The 22,714-nt window shown below is 41.1% G+C and overlaps 1 protein-coding gene across 1 annotated transcript in view; it reads right to left on the bottom strand.

The window, feature by feature from the left end:
* The window catches only part of npdc1b (neural proliferation, differentiation and control, 1b), a gene marked incomplete at its 5' end in the record, with an annotated part of 95,414 nt that overhangs the window by 41,914 nt on the left and 30,786 nt on the right, over positions 1 to 22,714 (bottom strand). Inside the window, one exon of the mRNA XM_084308152.1 lies at positions 2,145 to 2,294. Coding sequence (XP_084164278.1) covers positions 2,145 to 2,294 — 150 coding nt within the window. The remainder of the gene's footprint in view (positions 1 to 2,144; positions 2,295 to 22,714) is intronic.

The raw sequence follows: 22,714 nt of genomic DNA, 5'->3' as shown, positions 1-22,714 counted from the left end.
GTAAATCACAGTTTTTCACATTAGGATTAGTTTCAAGTTTCAAGTTCAAGTTTCTTTAATAGTTGTCATACAGAAGTACAGAATACTTTTGTACAAAATGCTTCTTACTGTTGCGCTCCAGAGACTGTGCAAGACAAGATAAGTATGAAATAAAAACATAGTAAAATTAGAAGTAAAAAAAAGCGGTCACAGTGTTCAGTTTAGACATATGTACAATTGGGATTAGCATCCCAATAAGCCTCTCTGTTTACGGTTTCATTCAGTAATAAAAATAATAAACTAGAATAGACAGAGTAAAAAAAAAAGTGCGTTTTGATTCTGTTTAAAAATAGGCTAAAAATAATCAAATAGAACAGACAGTAAAAAGTGTGATAAAATAGTTCAATGAAAATATAACAACAGAGCAGTGCATCGCTCTTAATACTTTGAGTTTCTTTACAAAGTTCTAATCTATTGAGATGTTTTGTATTTGTCGTTTGTTGTTTTTGTTACTCGTGAAGCTACAAATATGAATTGCCCCACGCGGGATCAATAAAGTTATCTGAATTTGAATCTGAATCTAACATACAACAGATTATTATCCCCTTGGGGAAAGTTTGTCCTCTACTTCAGAGCAGTGGCATCGGATAGTGCACGAACGAAGGCATGTAGAAAAAAGAAAAAAAATCCCTGTTGGAGTATAAATAGTGCCTGCCAAATGAGCCATACTATTGTCTCCATAGCTATAATATAGAATATACGATGGGTCTGCAAACATCGTGAAAATGGTCAATAACGCTGGCCCCAGGGAGATAAGATGGGAAAACAGCGTGGCAGTCAAAGAGTTAAGAGCAGTGGGGCAGCCACAAAACTCCTGCCCACGGCTCCTACCTCCGGTTGTAATGCCTGTACCTTGGTCCAGGGAAACGGCAGTGGCAGGAGCATGTACTGTACCTAGCAATAACATGGTACATGGGCACTCTGCCCCTTGATGACGCACCACAACCACCGGCTCATTAACATTCATTAAACTGTGGCGGTAAGAGTCAGGAGACTATCATGCATCACTGGTTGAGCTAATGTGTTCATATATATATATATATATATACACAGGCACGTGCACACATAGAGTCCAAGGGGTGCTTGAGCACCTGCCCTTTTGAGCCTCATAAAAAAATGCCCTTTTTAAAAAAAACGAATGTAAATGTTTTTTTTTTTTTTTACCGTTGCGCATATAGATTGCCCTTCCAACTGAAAAGTATCAGGATAGAATCCAAATATTAGGTAAAGAGAGAGAGAGATGCCCCGTATTACATTGCAGTTTGCACAGCTTCCTCAGCGTGCCTCTCCGCGGACCTATATATTTTATGCATAGCGTGGGTGGTGATGATGATGATGATAGAAACCGCTGTGGCCCATACAGTTGAATGCTGGTATTACACTCACTGAGGGACACGAAGAAGTCAAGTCCGATGGGATTTGGGAATCTCAAATAAAAATCGGGATTGGAATAAAAATGCATTTATATTAAACAATACAGAATATACAGCACTTCTTGGGGTCTGTAGGGTAAGCACTTATTCCCCCCCCCCTGAACATTTATGGAGATGTGGGCCTTTTAAGTCCGTGATAAAAGTGTCTTTCAAGGATGAGTGAGCTCCTGCACTGATTATTATAGTTCAATATTTGATCACCACAACCCCCCAAAAAGCAAAAGGGGGCCCCCCGCCCAAAAAGGCCCCCCAAAAATCGGGATTGCGCGCATAGAATGATATAGTGCCCTTTTCAGACTTTGAGCACCTGCCCCTCTAAAGTCCTGTGCACGTTCCTATTATATATATATATATATATATATATATATATATATATATATATATATATTAGGCCTGTCCCCGACTAAGGATTTGGGCTGTGTAGGGGGGGGTTGCTTAATGTCTGACTTAAGTTAAGTGAAGTTAAATCAGACATTAAGCACCCCCCACAGCCCAAATGGAATGATTCGACTGAGAGATTGGCAGTCGACTACGGCTCCTTTCGACCGATTAGTCGACTAGTCGAGGTCAGCCCTAATATTTATATATATATTGCAGTGGAAGAGGCACTGGGGGATGTTTTGTGGGTATGTGTGTACAGTATACAGCTGTTATGTGAAATAGTTGACTCACTAAAATGTGCGTGCCTCCTCTTGACCGCGCACCTGCCGTGTGAGTTCTCCACCAGAGGACTGAGGCAGGGGCCACAGTGCGAGCTGCCCGCCTGGCAGAAGTGGCGTCCTGCCCGGGCACAGTCCAGACTCCGTGGGCACGAATGAGATCCTGTGGAGAAGAGATGAGACGGACGAAATTAGTAAATCCCCACCAAAAAATAAAGGTAATTGGTTATTAATTGCACATATACTATATATGCCTGATCCAAATGGTTGAAATCTATGTCATTATTATTATCACGGTACGTACACTGAAATCAATATTTTTTTATTATAGTACACACACTGCTGACTAGATTATTAATTCATCTACTGCAGGGGTTCTCAAACTTTTTTAATACCACAACCCCATTTTATTTTTTTATTTTTTTTGGCGACCCCACACTTCGCGTAATTTCAACGTGGAATTAAGGAATATCAAAATAAAAGCACACGTTGTTAAACTTGATCATGCATATTTATCCACTTTGGGTTGCGAACCGTAGTTTGAGAACCGCTGATCTACTCCAATCTTATAGGTTGCTCAAGGATGTAAGATTAGCCATTAGCCACATAGCCTGCTGACGCTAACTGGTTAGAAATGAGAGAAAGGGGCACCCAAGTGGCGACCCATGTAACGCGCTGCGTCGCGAAGCGGCCGACCCGGGTTCGATTCCCGGACCCGGCGTCCTTTGCCGAATGTCTTCCCCCCGCTCTGTCTCCCGTTCTTCCTCTCTCTCTCTCCCTCTACCGGACTGCCCGGTAGAACAAACAAATAAAAAAATCTACCAAAAACATAATTTTAAGAGAAATGAGAGAAAGATCATAACACAGACAGACAGCTCATTATATCTTGTTGCTGCTGTGCACCAAGGGATGCCTAAGGTGACTACCACAGTGAGAGAAGGAAAAACAGAATCTGTATAATTAGCGGCAGCTGACATCAAATAATAGAACAAAGACCCTTTGGCCATCTCTCCCACGCTGTGCCGTTAATCCACAACGAGACTCCTTTTCCACACAATGTTGATTTGTCCAAAGAATTATTTAAACTATATTAAAATATTGTTAAAAAGACATGTTTTTACATCTGAAATGACAATAGTAGGCCCAAGACCTGAATATCTTTCAAGTCGTTCAACAAAACAAATTTGTATTTGAATGAATTCCCATCATTGCCCATTAAAATCAATAATGAGGGTAAACATAAATGCAACTACGCACAACTAGCTTCACCTAGACTCCTGTAATCAGTGCTCTGGCACCACTTTACATCATGTCAATGCCAGAGTCGGCCTCGTATTGTAGGTGAATGAATGAATGAATGATTTTATTTCTTGTAAAAATAATGTCTTTTTACAAAGCATAGTAGTAGAACTTCCAAAATAAATTATAAATAAAATTACCGAAAAGGTGTAGGCTGAAGCAGAGGCTTATAATTGCCTACCCTTTTTACATTACACTATTTACACACAAACAAAAAAAACATAATTCAGTATATCATTTAGCAAAGGTTACAAACGTTCCATAGTTTTATGTATAAAACGTATACTATACACATTTATTTATGTTTTCCTTCATTTTTTTTTATACTTTTTATATATATATATATATTTTTTTCCCTTTGTCACTATTTGAACACAGCTATGTTATAGATCAAATATAATAATGAGGTTTTATATTTATGCATCACCTTATATTTTGAGTAATTTCTTAAAAGTATGAAGCGAATAGGGCTGCAACTAACGATTATTTTGGTAGTCGACTAATCTGTTGATCATTTTTTCGATTAGTCGACTAATCTAACGATTATTTCTGTCACACCCTCCATCTCTGCTTCCTGTGGGCGCGGCTCCTTTTCCGGGCTCTTAGCAGACTTCTTAGCTTAACATAACAGACCGACAGTAAGTTTGGGGGAACTAATGGGATAACTGGGGTTGCAACAAAAGTGCAACTAGGGCTAAAAACACAATGAAATAAAATAATAATAATAATAATAATAATAATAATAATAATAATAATAATAATAATAATAATAATAATAATAATAATAATAATAATAATAATAATAATAATAATAATAATAATAATAATAATAATAATAATAATAGTAATAATAAATAATATATCCTTCTTAGCAGACTTCTTAGCTTAACATCCCAGGGAACTAATGGGATAACTGGGGATGTTGTTTGCTCTTGACAAGAGTCTCAAAGTCTGGGGTGATGGTAGACAAAGCTATTCCATAATTTTGCCCCTTTAACAGATATACATCGACTTTTCATATTTGTCCTTGCCTTTGCTATATTGAATACACAAGTTCCCCTAAGTCTATACCGGCTCTCTCTAGTCTGGAACAACTCCTGAATGCAACTTGGAAGTGAGTGCTTATGTGCTTTGTACATTATTATTGCAGTGCTAAGATCGACAAGATCTTCCAATTTTAAGGCATTTGATTTAATAAAGAGTGCGTTTGTCGGTTCATAGTAATCTGCTTGATTCACAATTCTTATGGCTTTCTTCTGCATTATGAAAATTTGGTTAGTGTTTGTTTTATATGTGTTTCCCCATACCTCCACACAGTAGGTTATGTATGGAACTATGAGCGAACAGTACAACAGGTGAAATACCTATGCAAAAATATTTCCCCCAGCAAAGCTCTTAGTTACATCAATATTGTACAACAGTTTCATGTTTGCAGGTTAAGTATTTAATGCTATTGGCCAATTGTCGTCTGTCATCTTGTTATAATCAGGAAATGCCTACTCAAATGTGTATTATAAGTTGAGAAATCTAGTGATCTAACGTTATAGAATAGAATAGAATAGAATATAAATACTTTTATTATCCCGTGGGAAATTTGACACTACAAATCGCTCAACATTTAAACATTTAGACAGGACAGGTCACGAATTAGAATAATAACACAAATCAATCAAGTTGCCTAGGATAAGAGTAGAGTAAAATAGAATAAAAATGAAATAAAATATACAGAAATAAATACAGTAAAAATATACTGAGCATGGGGGAAGAGGGGGGGGGGGTACAGGTAGTAAAAAAACAACACAGCAGTGTAAACAATTGTCAATATAATTTAACTATCTAACTAAATGAAATATATATTCACAGTGTCACATAAGGTGCAGTATGCTTCAGGTAGTGTATTGTCCTCCTTGGGTTCCTATTAGTCCAAGGTCAATGCCTGGCAGCTGTCGCTGCCCCCTGTTTTGGAGCCTGGAGGCCGCTAGTCGCGGCCTCCTGCCACTATTGAGCTGCCGCTCTGTGCTCAGTGATGCAGTGAGGCACAGTGATGCATTGTATAGTCTGATGGCTGTTGGAATGAAGGAATTCCTGTGCCGTTCAGTGCTGCATTTGGGTAGTGTGAGCCTAGCACTGAACATGCTCCTCCTGTCAGCCAAGTCTGTGTGTAGTGGGTGAGTGGGGTTTTCCCTGATGGCCTGGAGCTTAGCAAGGCTCCTCCTCTCCGCCACCCTCGCTAGAGAGTCCAGCTCCACCCCAACCACGCTGCTGGCCTTCCTGACCAGCTTAATCCAGCCTGGTTGTGTCCACTGCTCTCAGTCCGCTGCCCCAGCAGGTCACAGCATACAAGAAGGCGCCCGCCACCACCGACTCATAGAACATCTTCAACATCCTTGTACAGACATTGAAGGATCTCAGCCTTCTGAGGAAGTAGAGTCGGCTCTGGCCCTTCTTGTATAGTGCCTCTGCATGTTTTGACCCGTTCAGTTTGTTGTCGATGTGCACACAGAGGTATTTGTACACCTCCACCATTTCCACTGATGGAAACGGGGGGCACAGGTGCACTCCTCCTCCTCCCCAGCTCCACAACCAGTTCCTTGGTCTTCGCCACATTTAGCTGCAGGTGGTTTTTATCGCACCATGTGACGAAGTCCACTACCAGTGCACAAAATCTATAATTATTTTCCAGCAAATATGGAAGATTGTATAAACAAGACTGTCAGCTAGGCAATGTTGTGTTTAAAGACTGTCAGCTAGGCAAGGTTGTGTTTAAAGACTGTCAGCTAGGCAAGGTTGTGTTTAAAGACTGTCAGCTAGACAAGGTTGTGTTTAAAGACTGTCAGCTAGACAAGGTTGTGTTTAAAGGTGATGTATTTAGAACGTTTAAGTATTTGGCCCAACAAAATGGCTGGTCAAAAGTAGAGGCAGAAAGCACAGTATCCAGAGGAGGAAAATTATCAGTCAACCAGTCCAAAGGAATCATGGTGATTTATTTGTCTGTATTTTTCTCCCATCCCAATTTATTCGTTATGCCAATTCCCCCCTCCCCTTCCTGGTCGTTGCGCGCATTTGCCCCCCACTTGCCGGTCTAGGGAGCCCTGAAGTCTATCACATGCTTCCTCCGATACATGTGGAGACAGCCAGCAGCCTCTTTTCACCCGACAGCGAGGACTCTCACTGGGGAAGTGTAACGCGTGGGAGGATCACACTACCTCCCCCAGTTCCCTCCCTCGCTGTGCAGGCGCCCTGACCAACCTGTAGGAGACGCTGTTTACAATGACCAGGACCCACCCCACCGGCTTCCCTCCCGCTGACATTGCCAATTGTGTCAGTATGGACGACCGACTAAGCCGGAGGTACCGCGGCAGCCGGATTCGATCCCACTGTCTCTGCGGTGGTAGACAGACGCTTAGTCCGCTGCGCTACCCGGCCGCTTAGGTGTCGATAAACTTAAAGTTTGAAAGGTTTATTCCACCCAAATAGTAGTGTAATAGTTCGATAGTGTAATCATGTATAATAGTGTAATAGAGCACTAGGAATAATGTGGTGAGATCGGCTTTGATTGGTCTAATAATAATAATGGCTTGAGTTTATATAGCGCCTTTCACATACCCAAGGCGCTTTACAATAAAAGGGGGAGGGGAGAGGATAACGGTGACCTAAACTAAGAAACAAATTACAAAAACAGAACAGAGCAAACAGAACAGAACAACAGAACAAAACAAAATAGAACAAACAGAATGATAGGATGCTGAGAAGCATTAGAGACCATAGGCCTGGGTGAAGAGGTGGGGTTTCAGCAGATTTTTAAAGTGGGCGAGAGAGTTAGCATTTCAGATGTCTATGGGGAGGGAGTTCCAAAGGGTGGGGGCAGCGACACTAAAAGCCCCGTCCCCGATGGTCCGCAACCTGGCTTGTGGGATGGTGAGTAAGCCTGTGTCAGAGGAGTGGAGATTCCGGGAGGAGGGTGTAGGTGTGGAGAAGGTGTGTGGAGTGAAGTTGTGGAATAATTTACCTGAATACATCAAACTGAGTACAAACATGTGGCACAATTTAAAAAACAGCTAAAAAAATACACATTAGAGAAATACAGAAATGAGTAATGAGGATAAACAAAAAGTTATGTTATATTGTGTTATGTAGTGCTGTAATTTATTCACTGATGTCAAGTGAATAATTTTTTTTTAATATAAGCAAAAGTATATTCTATATTGTAATATACTCAATTATGTTATATCTAGTCAAATTAATGGAAGAACAAATACAAATGTAAGGGGGTAGGGATCAATAAGCTTAGCTTCCCTCTACTTCTTTTTTGGACATGTCTGCTAACCAAACACATTGCTCTTGACCTTTTGTTTATAATTCATTTTTTTTTTTTTTATGTTTTTTTTTAGTGTTTTTTTAATTTGTTGTTATGATTGTTTGGTTTGACGGAACAAGATACCGTGATTTGTTTGGAGGAATATGGAGAAGTACATGTGTAGGGGTTTATATGTGAGCAGGAGGATCTTGAACCCCCCCCCCCGCCTAACATGTAGGCTACTAGAATAGAAATGGATGGCTGCCGCCTGGTGGAGAATGCCGCTCTGAGTGCACCTTTCTAGTTTTGATATTGTTTTGGTGCTGTTCTGGCGGGTCACGGTCAGGAGTCCAGAGGAGCACTCTCCAGGAGGGGGGGGGGGTATGTAGGGTCAGCAGGGGCTATGTAGGGTTAACGAGGACTATGTCGTATTAGTAGGGATAATTAATAGGGACTATGTATGGAGCGTAGGGGCTATGTAGGGTTAGCACTGCAGGGGCTATGTAGCATTAGCAGGGACTATGTAGGATTAGTAGGGACTATGTAGGATTAGTAGGGAATATGTAGGGTAAACAGGGATTATGTAGGGTGCAGGGGAGGAAACTAACTTTTTGGCTTACCAGCCAACTGGCGAGTATCTGATTTTTTTTACCAGCCAAACAGATTTTTTTACCAGACAAAAAAAATCGCTAATTGTGATAATTACTTCTTTGTATGTCAAGCCGCGTCAATGTTGTGTATGCATCTGGGTAGGCACACTGTGCCTTTAAGACAGCACGGTGGTCTTACGACAGTGCTGTGAAGTACCGTCAAGTGTTGTGGTAACGTCAGTTGGGTTGGTGTGCTGTTGACGTTGTGCACAGTGCACTGGTTGAGCTAGCCCCTTTCGTGACTGCGATGTGCAAGCCAGGGGCTTTTGAGCATGAAATAAAATGTCTAACGTTACGTCGTAGTCCGGTGCTTTTTCGGAAACATTATAGTCATAACAGATACACCTAGCTGGCTGCTTTGAGCACACGGGGCTAACGTTAGCTAGCAAGCAGCTATATAACGCTAACTAGAAGCTAACCACTGTATACAGTTCCAGTAGACAACATTACACCTCTGTGATTTAAATGTGTCCTTAGTAACTTATACTCGATGGTTGTACTAGGGTTGGATGCAGTTCCCCGTTGGTCAGTCTGTCTGTTTTCCATATTCTGCTGTGTTTAACGTTATCTGTTTGCGAGTGCTCCTGATGGCTAGCCTAGTAGTACCGCGGGACTTTTATTATTATATGTCCGCGGGTTGGCCAGTACTGCGCAAACGTTTATTAAACATTATATGTCCGCGGGTGGTCTTGTGCAGTGCTCTCGTGGCACTGTCAACTAAAGCGAACACTCAGAAGACGCGCACCGTTTGCCAGTGCAGTGATTGCAGAATGTTTTATTTTTTTGTATACTCGCCAGACTGGCGAGTGGTCTTCATGAATCACTCGCCAAACGTAAAAAATACTCGCATTTGGCGAGTAAAGTGGCCTAATTTCCTCCCCTGGTAGGGTGGTTAGTAGGGATTATGTAGAGTTAGTAGGGATTATGTAGTTAGTAGGGATTATGTAGAGTTAGTAGGGATTATGTAGAGTTAGTAGGGATTATGTAGAGTTAGTAGGGAGTATGTAGGGTGGTTAGTAGGGATTATGTAGAGTTAGTAGGGATAGCAGGGATTATGTAGAGTTAGTAGGGAGTATGTAGGGGTAGCAGGGATTATGTAGGGGGGTTAGTAGGGATTATGTAGAGTTAGTAGGGAGTATGTAGAGTTAGTAGGGAGTATGTAGAGTTAGTAGGGAGTATGTAGAGTTAGTAGGGATTATGTAGAGTTAGTAGGGAGTATGTAAGGTTAGGAGGGATTATGTAGGGTGGTTCATAGGGACTGTGTAGGGTTAGTAGGGACTATGTAGGATTAACAGGGACTGTGTAGGGTGGTTATCAGGGATTATGTAGGGTGGTTCATAGGGACTGTGTAGGGTTAGCAGGTGGATGCTAAGATAAGGCAAGAGTCGGGGCATTCAACAACCTTTCAGAGAGGCTGTGGAGGACGAGCGGCGGGTCCCACACGCTGCCCAGCGCTCCAGCAGTATGCTCCAGTGTCATGCTGGGATCAAATGCCTAGTGTTTTGGTTCAGGCCAAATATACCTACACTGAACACTCCCAACAGACCTCAAACCTCTGTGAGAGAGGCTTAAGGGCCCCCCTATTATGCCCAGTAAATCTAGGCGTTGCATGAATTAAGATCCAGCAATTGCATAATCCTATGTCTCGTTCCGAAACATATTTTAGTGAAAGAGAAAAGAGAAAATTTTTTGTGAGCGAGCCACGTCTTTTTGGAAAACGGGTTTCATCGTGTTACATGGTGATGTGTAGACGACGTGTAAACAAGGTCTACAAATGAGGCCTTTCAGTCAGTTGTTTCTATTGGGAGAGAATGGACTTTGGGCTTTGTAACTCTGCATTATATATAACGCTTTACACTCCAGCTATACAACTCACTAAAGGGAAGGAAAAAGCACAAGAGGTCCCTTTTAAAGAGAGAGTTGTTTTTTGCTTTCCTCCTGCGAAGACACCGCCTATATGAGCGCTCCAGAGGCCGGCGGGAGGAAATAATTAGTCCAAGCCATCAATATTAACCCCCTTTGGCTTTCCTTCTTCAGCATTGTTCCCTGGGTCTGCAACTGAAAACCTAGACTCTGGGTTGTCATGACGACTGCCATGGCAACTGAGACAGTGTGACGTCATTATGGTGTGAGTCATAGCATGAATGCTAAAAGTCAAGGATGGAAGGATGGGGTCCCTCAGAATGTCAAAACAATTAGCCGGGGGTCAGACAGCCGTGGAGGGACATGGATAAGAAGAATAAAGCCGAAGGCCGGACCAGCACTCTCAGATTTAAAAAAAAAATTAAAATTTAATGGCAGCCTATTAGTACAGACATGTTTCGGAACAGGTGTTCCATCTTCAGTGTAATAGGCTAGCAGTGATAGCTTGTAAAAATGGGAGCTATATACCATGTGGGCAGGAAGTGACATCATAGAGGTGAGCTTGGGAATGCTAGTGAACTTTGACCTCCAGAGTAAGGACTTGTTAATGTAGCATGTTGAAAACAAATGTTTACCAGAAACTTAAATAAGCCAAAAGCAAACACAAAATTCTATAAGCAAAGAACCACTACAACAGAAGGAAAACTTTTCTCCATTCATAAAATAATAATAATATACTCATGAAAATAAAAGTAATAAAAAGTCACTTGTAGGAAACAGGATAACAATTTTTTCATTCATTCCCTTTGGTACAGAGTCATTAATCAAATGAATATAGTAACCTGTCTCCCCTCTAGAGGGCATTGTAGACTAACGAGTCCTTTAAACAATAAGATTGCATTAGGAGAAAATAGAGAGATACGGTACACCTCGCCTGAAGCAGAGAGAGACTCGTATCCTACTCCATGGCGTGACCCTTACTAACTATTGGCAGGATGCCATCATCCCGAGGGGCCTGCTTTTTGCCAAGGCAAGACATCGAGCGGCATAAGAGATGCAGGAGACAAGGAGACGAACGGGACTGTCTACACACTTGGTGCCTCCTGCACTCCTGCAGGCCTACCAGGCAGCCCAGAGACCGACCTAGGAAGGAGATGTCTCCGCTGTGCTCCCTCCGTAGAAGATGTTTCCGGACGGCCCCCTTCCACCATGGAGGAGTAAGCAAGAAAGGATCATCGGTCCCGGAGATATACACATTTACTGACATTTCAAGTGTTTATTTGAGTGATTAGCACCACTATGTCCTTGCTTAAGGGTGTACCGTATCTCTCTATTTTCTCCTAATGCAATCTTATTGTTTAAAGGACTCGTTAGTCTACAATGCCCTCTAGAGGGGAGACAGGTTACTATATTCATTTGATTAATGGCTCTGTACCAAAGGGAATGAATGAAAAAATTTTGTTATCCTGTTTCCTACAAGTGACTTTTTATTACTTTTATTTTCATGAGTATATTATTATTATTTTATGAATGGAGAAAAGTTTTCCTTCTGTTGTAGTGGTTCTTTGCTTATAGAATTTTGTGTTTGCTTTTGGCTTATTTAAGTTTCTGGTAAAAAAAAATGTCAACATGCTACATTAAGAAGTCCTTACTCTGGAGGTCAAAGTTCACTAGCATTCCCAAGCTCACCTCTATGATATCACTTCCTGCCCACATGGTATATAGCTCCCATTTTTACTAGCTATCACTGCTAGCCTATTACACTGAAGATGGAACACCTGTTCCCAAACATGTCTGTACTAATAGGCTGCCATTAAATCTTTTTTTTTTTAAATCTGATAGTGCTGGTCCGGCCTTCGGCTTTATTCTTCTTAAATGTTTGGGATTTCAGCACCCAGTGTCAGATACTGAGAGCGCGGTCTAACTTGACTTTGGGACATGGATAAGGAAATATGTTAAGAGTATTGGTGGTAATAATATTATGAGATTGAGTGAGATATTTATGAGTTCTGACACTAGACACTCGGAGGACTGCTGTGTAGATGGTGTACAGAACTAAGATATTCTTCTATGTGCCCTGTATCAATGCAAACTATGTATCTGTCCCACATTTTGCCTTTTGATTTAATTTAATTTCTCATTGCCATGGATGAGTTGAGACACAATGACCATCTCTCACCTCTGTGGCATACAGCTCCACAGCAGACAGTATCAGGATACTTCTTTGTATCCTTATCACTAAGGCCATGGTTACACTGCTGAATACAGCAACGTTTTTGTTGCTGAATGATTAAGTTTGCTGTCCAAGTTAAAAAGAAACGCAGTTTTGGCAGGATACCGCGTTGTCCTACTGGCAACGCTGAAATTGTGTTTCCGTTTTGGATACTCGCCAAAACTCGCAGACAATGGTGCCATGTAATCTGTGCGAGCCGGATACGGAGCCGTTGTTGCTCAACGCCCATGCGCAGTAGAGACCTGCACGTTATTTCCAGTGTTTACAGCAGAGCTGTCCCAAGGAGCTGCGGCTACCATGTGTTGTCAAGTTATTGTTATAAGGAGCCCAGTCCAAGCTACAACAGTCTGCATTCCCTTAACAATTGTTTGTATTGAGCCGTATTGTATTGTACCCATTCTGCAATCTGTTAAATAAAGTTTACATCCATTCATTCTGCTAGCATTAATGTTACCAAGCTGCTAGCCACAATGCTATACTGTTATACTGGAATATCCCAATAACGTTAGCACGTAAGCTAACAAACTTCGCTGTTAGCCACAATGCTATACTGTTATACTGGCATATTCCAATCACGTTAGCACGTAAGCTAACAAAATCAGCGACAATCTTTTTGTGAGACTAAACTCCGCTCTTGGTGGTCAATTGTGTTGATGTTAGTTTTGTTTCATCAACAAATGAGGCGGAACACACAGTGAATGTATCCGTTTTGTTTATTGCACTTTTATTGCACTTTCTTTGCTGAAAAATAAATGCTACGTTGGCTAAATGGCTCACGCGAGGCATTTAAAGATGGTCGATTTTTGATTTTTTGCAGGAAGTGTATTGGCACATTCAACTTTTCTGATTGGTCGAAAATTGCCTTCATGTTTGAACTACATCGCCACCTACTGCCACCTACTGCTTTGGCATTGTACTACATGTATATACATCACTGTGCTCAGGAGGCAAAAATAATGTCTAACTTGCCTGCCATTACGTTGCGTTCTGAAAAGCGAAACTGACCCCGACAACGAAATGAAAACTGGCCATTAGTGTAACCTCAGCCTAACTCTTATGCTAAACCCCAAACCACCCACTCTAAACGGTCTCATTCAGATGCAAAAAACGCTCCCTGTCCCCCTCCACCCTCTCCTCTGACATCCTGTCCCCTCTACCTTTGAGTGACTTTCTCTGCTCTCCCCCCAGATATGGCAACCCACACCCTCCTTTCAGCCCTCTCAACCTCCTTCGACAAGCTCTGTCCCCTCGCCAAGAAGCCTGCCCGCCGTTCCACACGCCGAAGCATGGACACTGGTAATGTTGAACCATCCCACTACATGCCAGCTGGACCCGATACCTTCCCCACTCCTCCAGACCATAGCACCAGACATCCTCCCATTCCTAACTGCAACCATCAACTCACACCGCTCATCAAAAAACCAACCCAGAACCCCACCGTCAGATAACTATCTCTCTTCTATTATCTATTACAGAACGACCAGATTCTTCCTGAGCAACAGAAGGATCCGCCCCTTCCTGACAAAAGAAGCCACTCAACTCCTCCTGCAATCAACAGTCATGTCTCGCCTTGACTACGGCAATGCACTGCTAGCTGGTTTACCGACTACCGCCACCGGCACCAAGCCTCTTCAACTCATACATAATGTAGCAGCCTGCCTGATCTCCAACCTACGAAAGTCAGCCCATGTCACCCCACTTCTTAACCCTTTCACTGCCGCACTACCAAAACGGTTAACCCTTGCCAAGCTCTGGGGGGGGGGGGTTATCAAAGAGAAGCAGGCTATTCCCGGTCCTCGCTCCACAATGGTGGAACAAACTTCCCACCAGTCAGGACTAACATATTTTACTATCATGAACTTTGCTACTAAGTAATCTTCCTTGCCTATATTACTACCTACTATGCTAATATGTCTATACTACTATGCACTCAAGACTGTAGCACCAAAGTTCAACACTGTTTGATGAACAATGTTACTTAGCTGCCAGAGTTGTACCCTTCCTGCTGACTTGTTGTAGGCTACAGAACTTGTAAGTCGCTTTGGATACAAGCAGGGGTGCGTTGCTCATGGGACGGGGTTGCACGCCGTGCAACCGGCTCTGTGAGCAGAAGCATGGGCACCCTCATGCACAGGAATGCGCTGCACTCGACTGATGCACCAACTCGCTAAGTACCCACCTGGCTACTTTGCATAACAATAGTGCAGGTCATCAGGTGTGTTCAAATACGTTCTCAGATACATTCACACAAAACTTGTGAATGAAATGTGTTACGTTCCATTCGTAGAGGCAATTAGGCATTGTCTTTAGTCTGTGCGTATCCGAGGGAACATTTATGCGCATGCACGGGAGCGTGCGCGTGGCGTCATTAAAACACAGTGCAACCAGCTTTGAAATCAGCAACGCACCCCTGGATACAAGTGTCAGCTAAATTACTAAATGTAAATGTAAAATGGAAGGTCTACCTTTTCCGTTAATGCTGTAATGCTGTCTGTAACTTTTTAGGTGAGGTCCTGTTTTTAGCTTTGTTTCGATCTTAAAATGTTGTCTTGTTTATTTTAAATGTCTGTTTATTCATCATCATTGTAAATGAGGGCAACCTCAATGGTCTACGAGCTATAAATAAAGGTTTGATAATGATGATGTGGATGATGCAAACTATGTATCTGTCCTACATTTTGCCTTTTGATTTAATTTAATTACGATGAGTTGAGACAATGACCGTCTCTCACGTTTGTGGCATACTGCTCCACAGCAGACATCATGACCCTGCCTGCATCAACAATTCATAAAAAAATTATTTTCTTAGAATGCTTAATTAGCCTAGTTTTAAATGTGATATTAGCTTGGATCCAGACCCTTGAAGTGCTCACTTCTAATTCTATGATTTAGGGAGCTTGATCCAGGCTAAATGTGATATTAGTACACACATCTTGCCATAGCGTTAGCAGTTTGTACAACACAACGCACGTTTTAACTATAGTAGCCCGCTAGCTAATACAGTCAATGAAATGTTACCGTAGCTACTAGCTAGCAGAGGAGGAAATGGGAGTCTGAGAAGCGGAGTGTTTAAAGATAATGATAGGCGTTTATTCAACATCCAAGAAGGCTAACATACAACTGTGTTTTACTAACTCCAACCGGGACTATTGCCGCTTTCCCACTGCATGCCATCACCTCCTAACGTTGGTGGAGCGCGTTGATAACATTGCCTGAGCTGGCGGTCCGTGACACTAAAATATCCGTGGGGACCCGGCCCCAACCCATAGATAGTTCCAACTCACCGAATTACGTAATCCACCATGGTTGCACTCAATATTTAAATAATGTTAGTCTAAATAAATGTAGACCGATACATAATAATTTCAAGCAGAAAATGAATCTTTCCATTAAGAACTGACAATCAGGGAATTTAAACATGGTTGACATTGTTTTTTTGTGTTTATATTAAAGAAAGGAAAGTCTAGTGCTGGCTGAGCATATTGTTTGTTTGCACTAAGTTAATACTTTGACAAATGTAGCCTATATTTTTCAGTCAGTTCGGTCTTTGTGTGCCAAACATTATTTACGGCTGTAAACACTAACACTGTAAACTTTTTTTTTATATATAAATGAGAAGCATGTTTAGATTTTTGAATCTTTTTTTTAATAAAAATTAACGTATATCGAACCGAACCGAAAACCGTGACCCCAAAACAGTGATACGAACCGAACCGTCCATTTTGTGAACCGTCCCACCCCTAATTATAGATGTTGCATTACGTTTAAGTAGAATTAACTTAATTTCCCCCCCCCAAAATCTATCTATTCTTTCTCTAAATATCTCTCAAGAGGCTCTATTGTGATGCCTTATTGCCCAACATTACAAAATGTATTATTCTTATTTATACTAACAATGACTCAATTCACACCATTCAAAAGTGTTATTATCGCCGTTTTGTTTAGCTAGCATACCTGCACCACAATATAATTTGTGAATGATTAGCCCACTCACCCCCCACAGAGAGGTGTTAAGAGGCATTGCGTTTCAAAAACACACAAATTATTCAAGAACATGCTTGTCATAGAGAATACTTATTAATCCAGAAATTGCAAACAATTTCTAGTACACTTGATAGATAATACGATGAACTGCGGGCACTTACTTTTATAACATTGACTTCTAACAATCTGAATCTTACAGGATTAATAAATGAAAATGAAATAACTATTCAAGTTAATTAACGTTCACTTTCAACGAGTGTCTAAATGGACAGTCTCCTAAATCGCCCAGCCTTTTGTACATGTAGCATCGTGAGGCTGGACGAGGCAGGGATAACGAGGTTGTTTCACAACGGTCATGTTGTCATTCAGAATACACCTGCTGAACCCCTAGCGTTGACATGAGATTCGATTCCAATGTATTGTCATACAGCACAAGTACAGTACAACCAGAATACGTTTGGCATCCAACCAGAGTGAGAATGTAACAAGTGAAAGTCAAGTTCAAGTTGTTTTATTTAGCTATTACATTACAGTGAAATGCTTGGTTCTTTCACTGCCCAGCCCAGTCCAGCCCAACCCAGTCCAACCTAGACCAGCCCAACTTTCCCTGCCCAACCCAGTCCAGCCCAGCATCTTTCACTGCCCAGTTCAGCCCAACCCAGTCCAGAATAGTTCCCCCTTTCATGTTAATATGTGATATCCTAATATTTTGAAGAGTAGAGACGGTGTGATTAATATGTTTTATGCTAATATTGTGAAGAGTAGAGACACTTATTAATGTTTTATGGTAATTGTAGGAGCCATTATGATGGTGGCATATTACTTTATTATTTGTAATATTATTATTGGACACCTGGTGGCGGGTTTTAGATTTGACAGCACTGGTTAGGTATTTAGAGGGTCACAGGTGCAGTAATCAGCAGGGACACAGGTAGTGAGGAGCACACCGTTCTTACGAGTAGCTCAGTAACAGAAACTCAGCAGCTCAGCAACCAGAAGCCAAGAAATACCAATTAATATAGAATACCATATAATTCCTACAGAACCCACACTGGCAATAAATTGAATGTACAACTGCAACTTCAGCAATAAACACCCCTAAACCTGGAATCACGACTGGACATCCATCATTGCTGTGTCTACTGCGTAAGATCACTCCCTACCATACCTGTGAAGTAACGGGCAAGAGAAAACAGGACATTGGAAATGAAAAATTGCCGTTACAGTAATAAATATTTTAAAGAGTAGAGACACGGTGTGATTATTACTATGATTGAAAATCAATTTAGACGAAGACATACAAAGAAGTAATTATCACAATTAGCGATTTATTTATGGCTGGTAAAAAATCTGTTTGGCTGGTAAAAAAAATCATATACTCGCCAGTTGGCTGGTGCGCCAAAAAGTTAGTTTCCTCCCCGTACAAGATAATGGAAGATGGTAAGACACCCATGGGAAGAAGAACCTTGTTTACTTGTAGCATTCTGCACCATTTATTAGGGATGGGCGTGAGTAATCGAGTACTCAAGTGTTTGTGCCACTGAAACAGAAAACTCGTTCTGAAATCCACTGGTTAGCTGTGGGGCATGTGGAGCGTACCGCAAATACGTTGTTGCAATGAAAGCTAGCTTAGCGTTATCTAAAAGATAAAAACTGTGTTTTATGTTTGTGCATTTATAAATTGTGTTAACAACATGTCGCCCACTTTATGTAGCGCTCATAGACTAGTATTGATACGGACATGCCATTCAATGAGCAGAGAGACCCGTTACGGACAGAGTGGAGGTGAATTGAAAATGGGGGACCCTGATGTAAACAAGATAAACGTCTTTCTCTGGTCTGCATCCCCTTAACACTTTCAGTGCCCAGCAGGGGGCGCACGATTTAGTGCTTGCATGCCCAGCATCCACTTCAATGTTAGCGTTAATATCGCCTAATCTATGTTTTAAATTATGGCTATGTGTCTAATCTGCCCGTCGATTATCAATGACTCATTTTCCAGTCAACATTGTCGAAGCGGATTGTTTTTTTATCGGTTCATTTCCGTTTTATAGCATCTTGAAAAGCCCTTGTTTAAGGAAAATAAAAATATTCCATAATAAACGGAATATTCTAGAATACACAAAAAACGTTCAAATTTTTCGGCCTATTTATGAATCGTTTTCAAATAAATGCTAGATTATCGATAGTATATGTGTATGTATGCACGCTATATAGGCGATCTGATATCTGCTCCGATATATTTCCTGATCGCTCGCACAGCCAAACAGCCATATCAAACATATAGGGAAAAGCTTATATCTCTGTGAAAACAGGTCTGATTATCCTAAGACTGGTAAAATAGATTCCTTACCTGAGATCAGATGGTATCCAAAAAGATTATTCCAATTCCTGATCGCCATTCAAAAAATCGATCCTTTTATTGATCCAACGCTACATACTGTAAAGACATATTACACGCTGTTCTGATGGTCCACAATGACTGGGATCATCTCCGGTTACATGCGTGAGAAGTAGGGATGTCCCGATCCGAAGATCGGGATCGAAAAAATAAATAAATAAAAATCTGGAATTATTATTATTATTTATTTTTTTTACTTTGTTTTTTTTTATTCAACAAACATGACCATGTTCACGTCTTAAACTCATACTGAGGCCTTAGATTTGGTTTTAAATTGCACATCATCATTCATTTATTTATTGTCACACAGAGCAGAAGAATTTTGCCAAAACAAACCAATAGTATCCAGCTGCAGAACGGCAGACCAGCCAACCAGTTTGTTTTGGCAAAATTCTTCTGCTCTGTGTGACAATAAATAAATGAATGATGATATGCAAATTTAAAACCAAAACTAAGGCCTCAGTATGAGTTTAAGACGTGAACATGGTCATGTTTGTTGAATAAAAAAATAAAAAAATTACATTTTTTATTTATTTTTTTATCGGATCGGAAAATATCGGTATCGGTAGATACTCAAAATCACATGATCGGGATCGGATTGGGAGCAAAAAAACGTGATCGGGACATCCCTAGTGAGAAGTAAAATGTGGATTCCGGCTTTTTTTTTTCTCATCCATTTTCATTGAGTCCATTCCAAAAGGGTGCATTACCATCTGGGAGACGATAGAGCTCACATCCGAGCTCCTGATGGGGCTGGTTTCCCAACGGTAGACTCGGTTGATGAAATATTCAGATCGCTAATAAAAAAATAAAACGATAATTGTTGTGCTGGGCATTCAGGGGGCGGGCTGATAACACGTGTTATGTCGTCCGTGGCATCCAAAGTGTTAACAATTGTGTGTATTGAGCCGTACTGTTTTGTACCCATTCTGGTAACTGACTGTTTTGACTGACAATACGCTTTAAGCATCGGGTGTATTGCTGTGCATTGTTATGTCAGTGGAGTGAGACGTAATAAAAATCGGTAGTGGAAAGTAAAATTGACAGTTTACATCCGTCATAAAACGTATCATGAATGTGTGAATAAAGCAGACAAAGCGGATATTCAATACTAGTCGTCATGATGTTGCCTGTTAATGTGTTAGGGACGCTATAATGTGTTCACAATGGGAGATCAGCTCACTGTTAATGTGTTAGGGACGCTATAATGTGTTCACAATGGGAGATCAGCTCACTGCTTCAAAGCAAAGATGACTTCTGGGAGTAACTAATCATACTGAAATGTATGAAGCGCATATGAAGCTATCAAGCTATCAGAGCAATTGTTTATGCATTATGAAACATTTTAGTCATCAACCGATCGTTATTGGGTAGGTTAACCTATTTGATCATGGTTCATTCCTGCTGCTCTGAATTCTCAATCCTCTGCCACGATGAAAGTGCTAACTGTTAGCTGACAGCAATGGTATTAGCAGATTTTTACGAGGCCGAACATGAAACAAGTTTATTATCGACAAGAGCATATTCATTGGATATTATTAAATACTAATGTTATTTGTTGATGGTAAATGGTAAATGGCTGCTTTTTTATATAGCGCTTTTATCCAAAGCGCTTTACAATTTGTTACTTACATATTACCCATTCACACACCGACGGTGGAGGCTACCATGCAAGGTGCCAACCTGCTCATCGGGAGCAATTAGGGGTTAAGTGTCTTGCTCAAGGACACATCGACACGCTGCCCAGGAGCGGGAATCGAACCGGGAACCTCCGGATTGCCAGACGACTGCTCTACCTCCTGAGCCACTGTCGCCCCTTGATGTTACTATAGGTTGTGAATGGGTCATGGCTAATCACTGAAACAGGTTTATTATTGACAAGATAATACATGTGGTTAAGGTGGTGTGGTGAAATTTGACAATAAACTACAGTATTTCAAAGCGTGACATTAGCAGGCCTAATGTGACATTAGGCAATGCTAGAAGCTTCCTTCTTCTTCTTCTCTTTGGTTGTTTAATGGCGGTTAGCATTGTGGGATCTAAAATGAATGCAGCCTAAGTGTCCTTGCTGCACTACTATTGCAGAACTTTGTGGCTGAGATATCTGGTTATCTGGTTATCTGGTCCTATACAAACTTCATTCATATGCATGAAAGCTGCCAGGGAGCTGCCAGGTCCATCTTACAACAGCAGCAGCAAATATGCAAAGTTTACTACCAAATGAGGAGGAGGTGAACACCCTTATACAATATCCTCCACTGTCTGATACAAAGCAGTTATGCTGTTTGAGCTACTTGCCAGAGCCAATTACAAATGCCACAGATGGAATTGCAAGATAAAAATGTCAATATAGGTTACTGAAAACTCTCCAACTAATTCATAAACAACGCAATACAATTACAATGCATAGTATTGAATGCTTTGACATTTAAATGATATATTGATTGCTTGGCGGGTTATCAAAGCAATTTGAAAATGGAACTATGTAGCAACCTGAATAATATACGTGGCAAAAAGCAGAGCATGTATTACTTGTAGTTATGTCAGTCCCATCCTGTGTGTGTGTGAACAAAATAACTGGAAATCTTTTGAAAGAAAGCCTGAGACTCAACATTCTGATTGTTCTCCCTCTCTTTTTTGTTGGTTTTTACTTTTAAACCAACATAGTTCCATATTACACGTACTGTATATTTCTGTATATTTTTACTAGGGATGTCCGATATTATCGGCCGACCGATATTATCGCCCGATATCGGCAGTAAAATGTGATATCGGAAAATATCGGTATCGGTTTAAAAAAAAAAAAAAACAATAACAATATTTGTTATGTATATATCCAGTGAAATTATTAGTTACCTGAAATTATTCAGTTTTTTGGACGGGGAAACCCTGCATATATCGGTATCGGTTGATATCGGTATCGGAAATTAAGAGTTGGACAATATCGGAATATCGGTATCGGTAAAAAAGCCAATATCGAGCATCCCTAATTTTTACTGTATATTTTATATTAGAATGTATATACATAACATGGGAAATGTATATCCCAGACCGTATTTTATTCTTAGGGTTATTTTATTCTTATTCGTGACTTTGTTTTTGTTACCTAAATATTTACTGTTTACTGTGAGCGATTTGTAGTGCCAAATTTCCCTCGGGATGAATAAAGTATTTCTATTCTATTTATTTTCACTTTCAGTACATCTCAAAGCTGTACTGAATGACACCTGTCTAAACGTCATGTCGGGGTCGGGGGTCAGGGACTACAGCCCCCTCAGCATCGACGGGGCACCGGTTGAGAGAGTGAACAGTACTTTTAAGTACCTCGGAGTCCACATATCCGAGGACTTGACATGGACCACACACATTGACAGTGTTGTGAAGAAGGCACGACAACGCCTCTACTTCCTCAGGCGCCTAAGAAAGTTCCTTCCAAGTCAGTCAGAAGATCCTTAAGAACTTCTACTCATGTACAATAGAGAGCATCCTGACTGGCAATATCACCTCCTGGTTTGGGAATAGCACTGCACAAGACCGTAGCAGACTACAGAGAGTGGCCCGTTCAGCCGAATGCACAATTGGAGGGGGGCTTCCCACTCTCCAGAACATTTACAACAAGCAGTGCATAAGGCTAAGAGAATTATCAAAGACTCCAGCCACCCAAACAACTGCCTCTTTGAACTGCTGCGGTCAGGCAAGCGATACCGGAGTCTCATGGCAAGCACAGAAAGACTCAGAATAAGCGTCTATCCCCAGGCCATTAGGATGCTCAACGAACAATAACACTATGTAACAACCATCAAATGCACTCACAGCACACACATCCACGTGCACACACTCACTTTAAACAAACAAC

Source organism: Notolepis coatsorum, assembly GCF_963971535.1.
Source record: "Notolepis coatsorum genome assembly, chromosome: 2".
Classification (NCBI taxonomy): domain Eukaryota; kingdom Metazoa; phylum Chordata; class Actinopteri; order Aulopiformes; family Paralepididae; genus Notolepis; species Notolepis coatsorum.
Note: the sequence above shows the minus strand (reverse complement) of the source record. Positions and strands in the feature narration are given on the sequence as shown.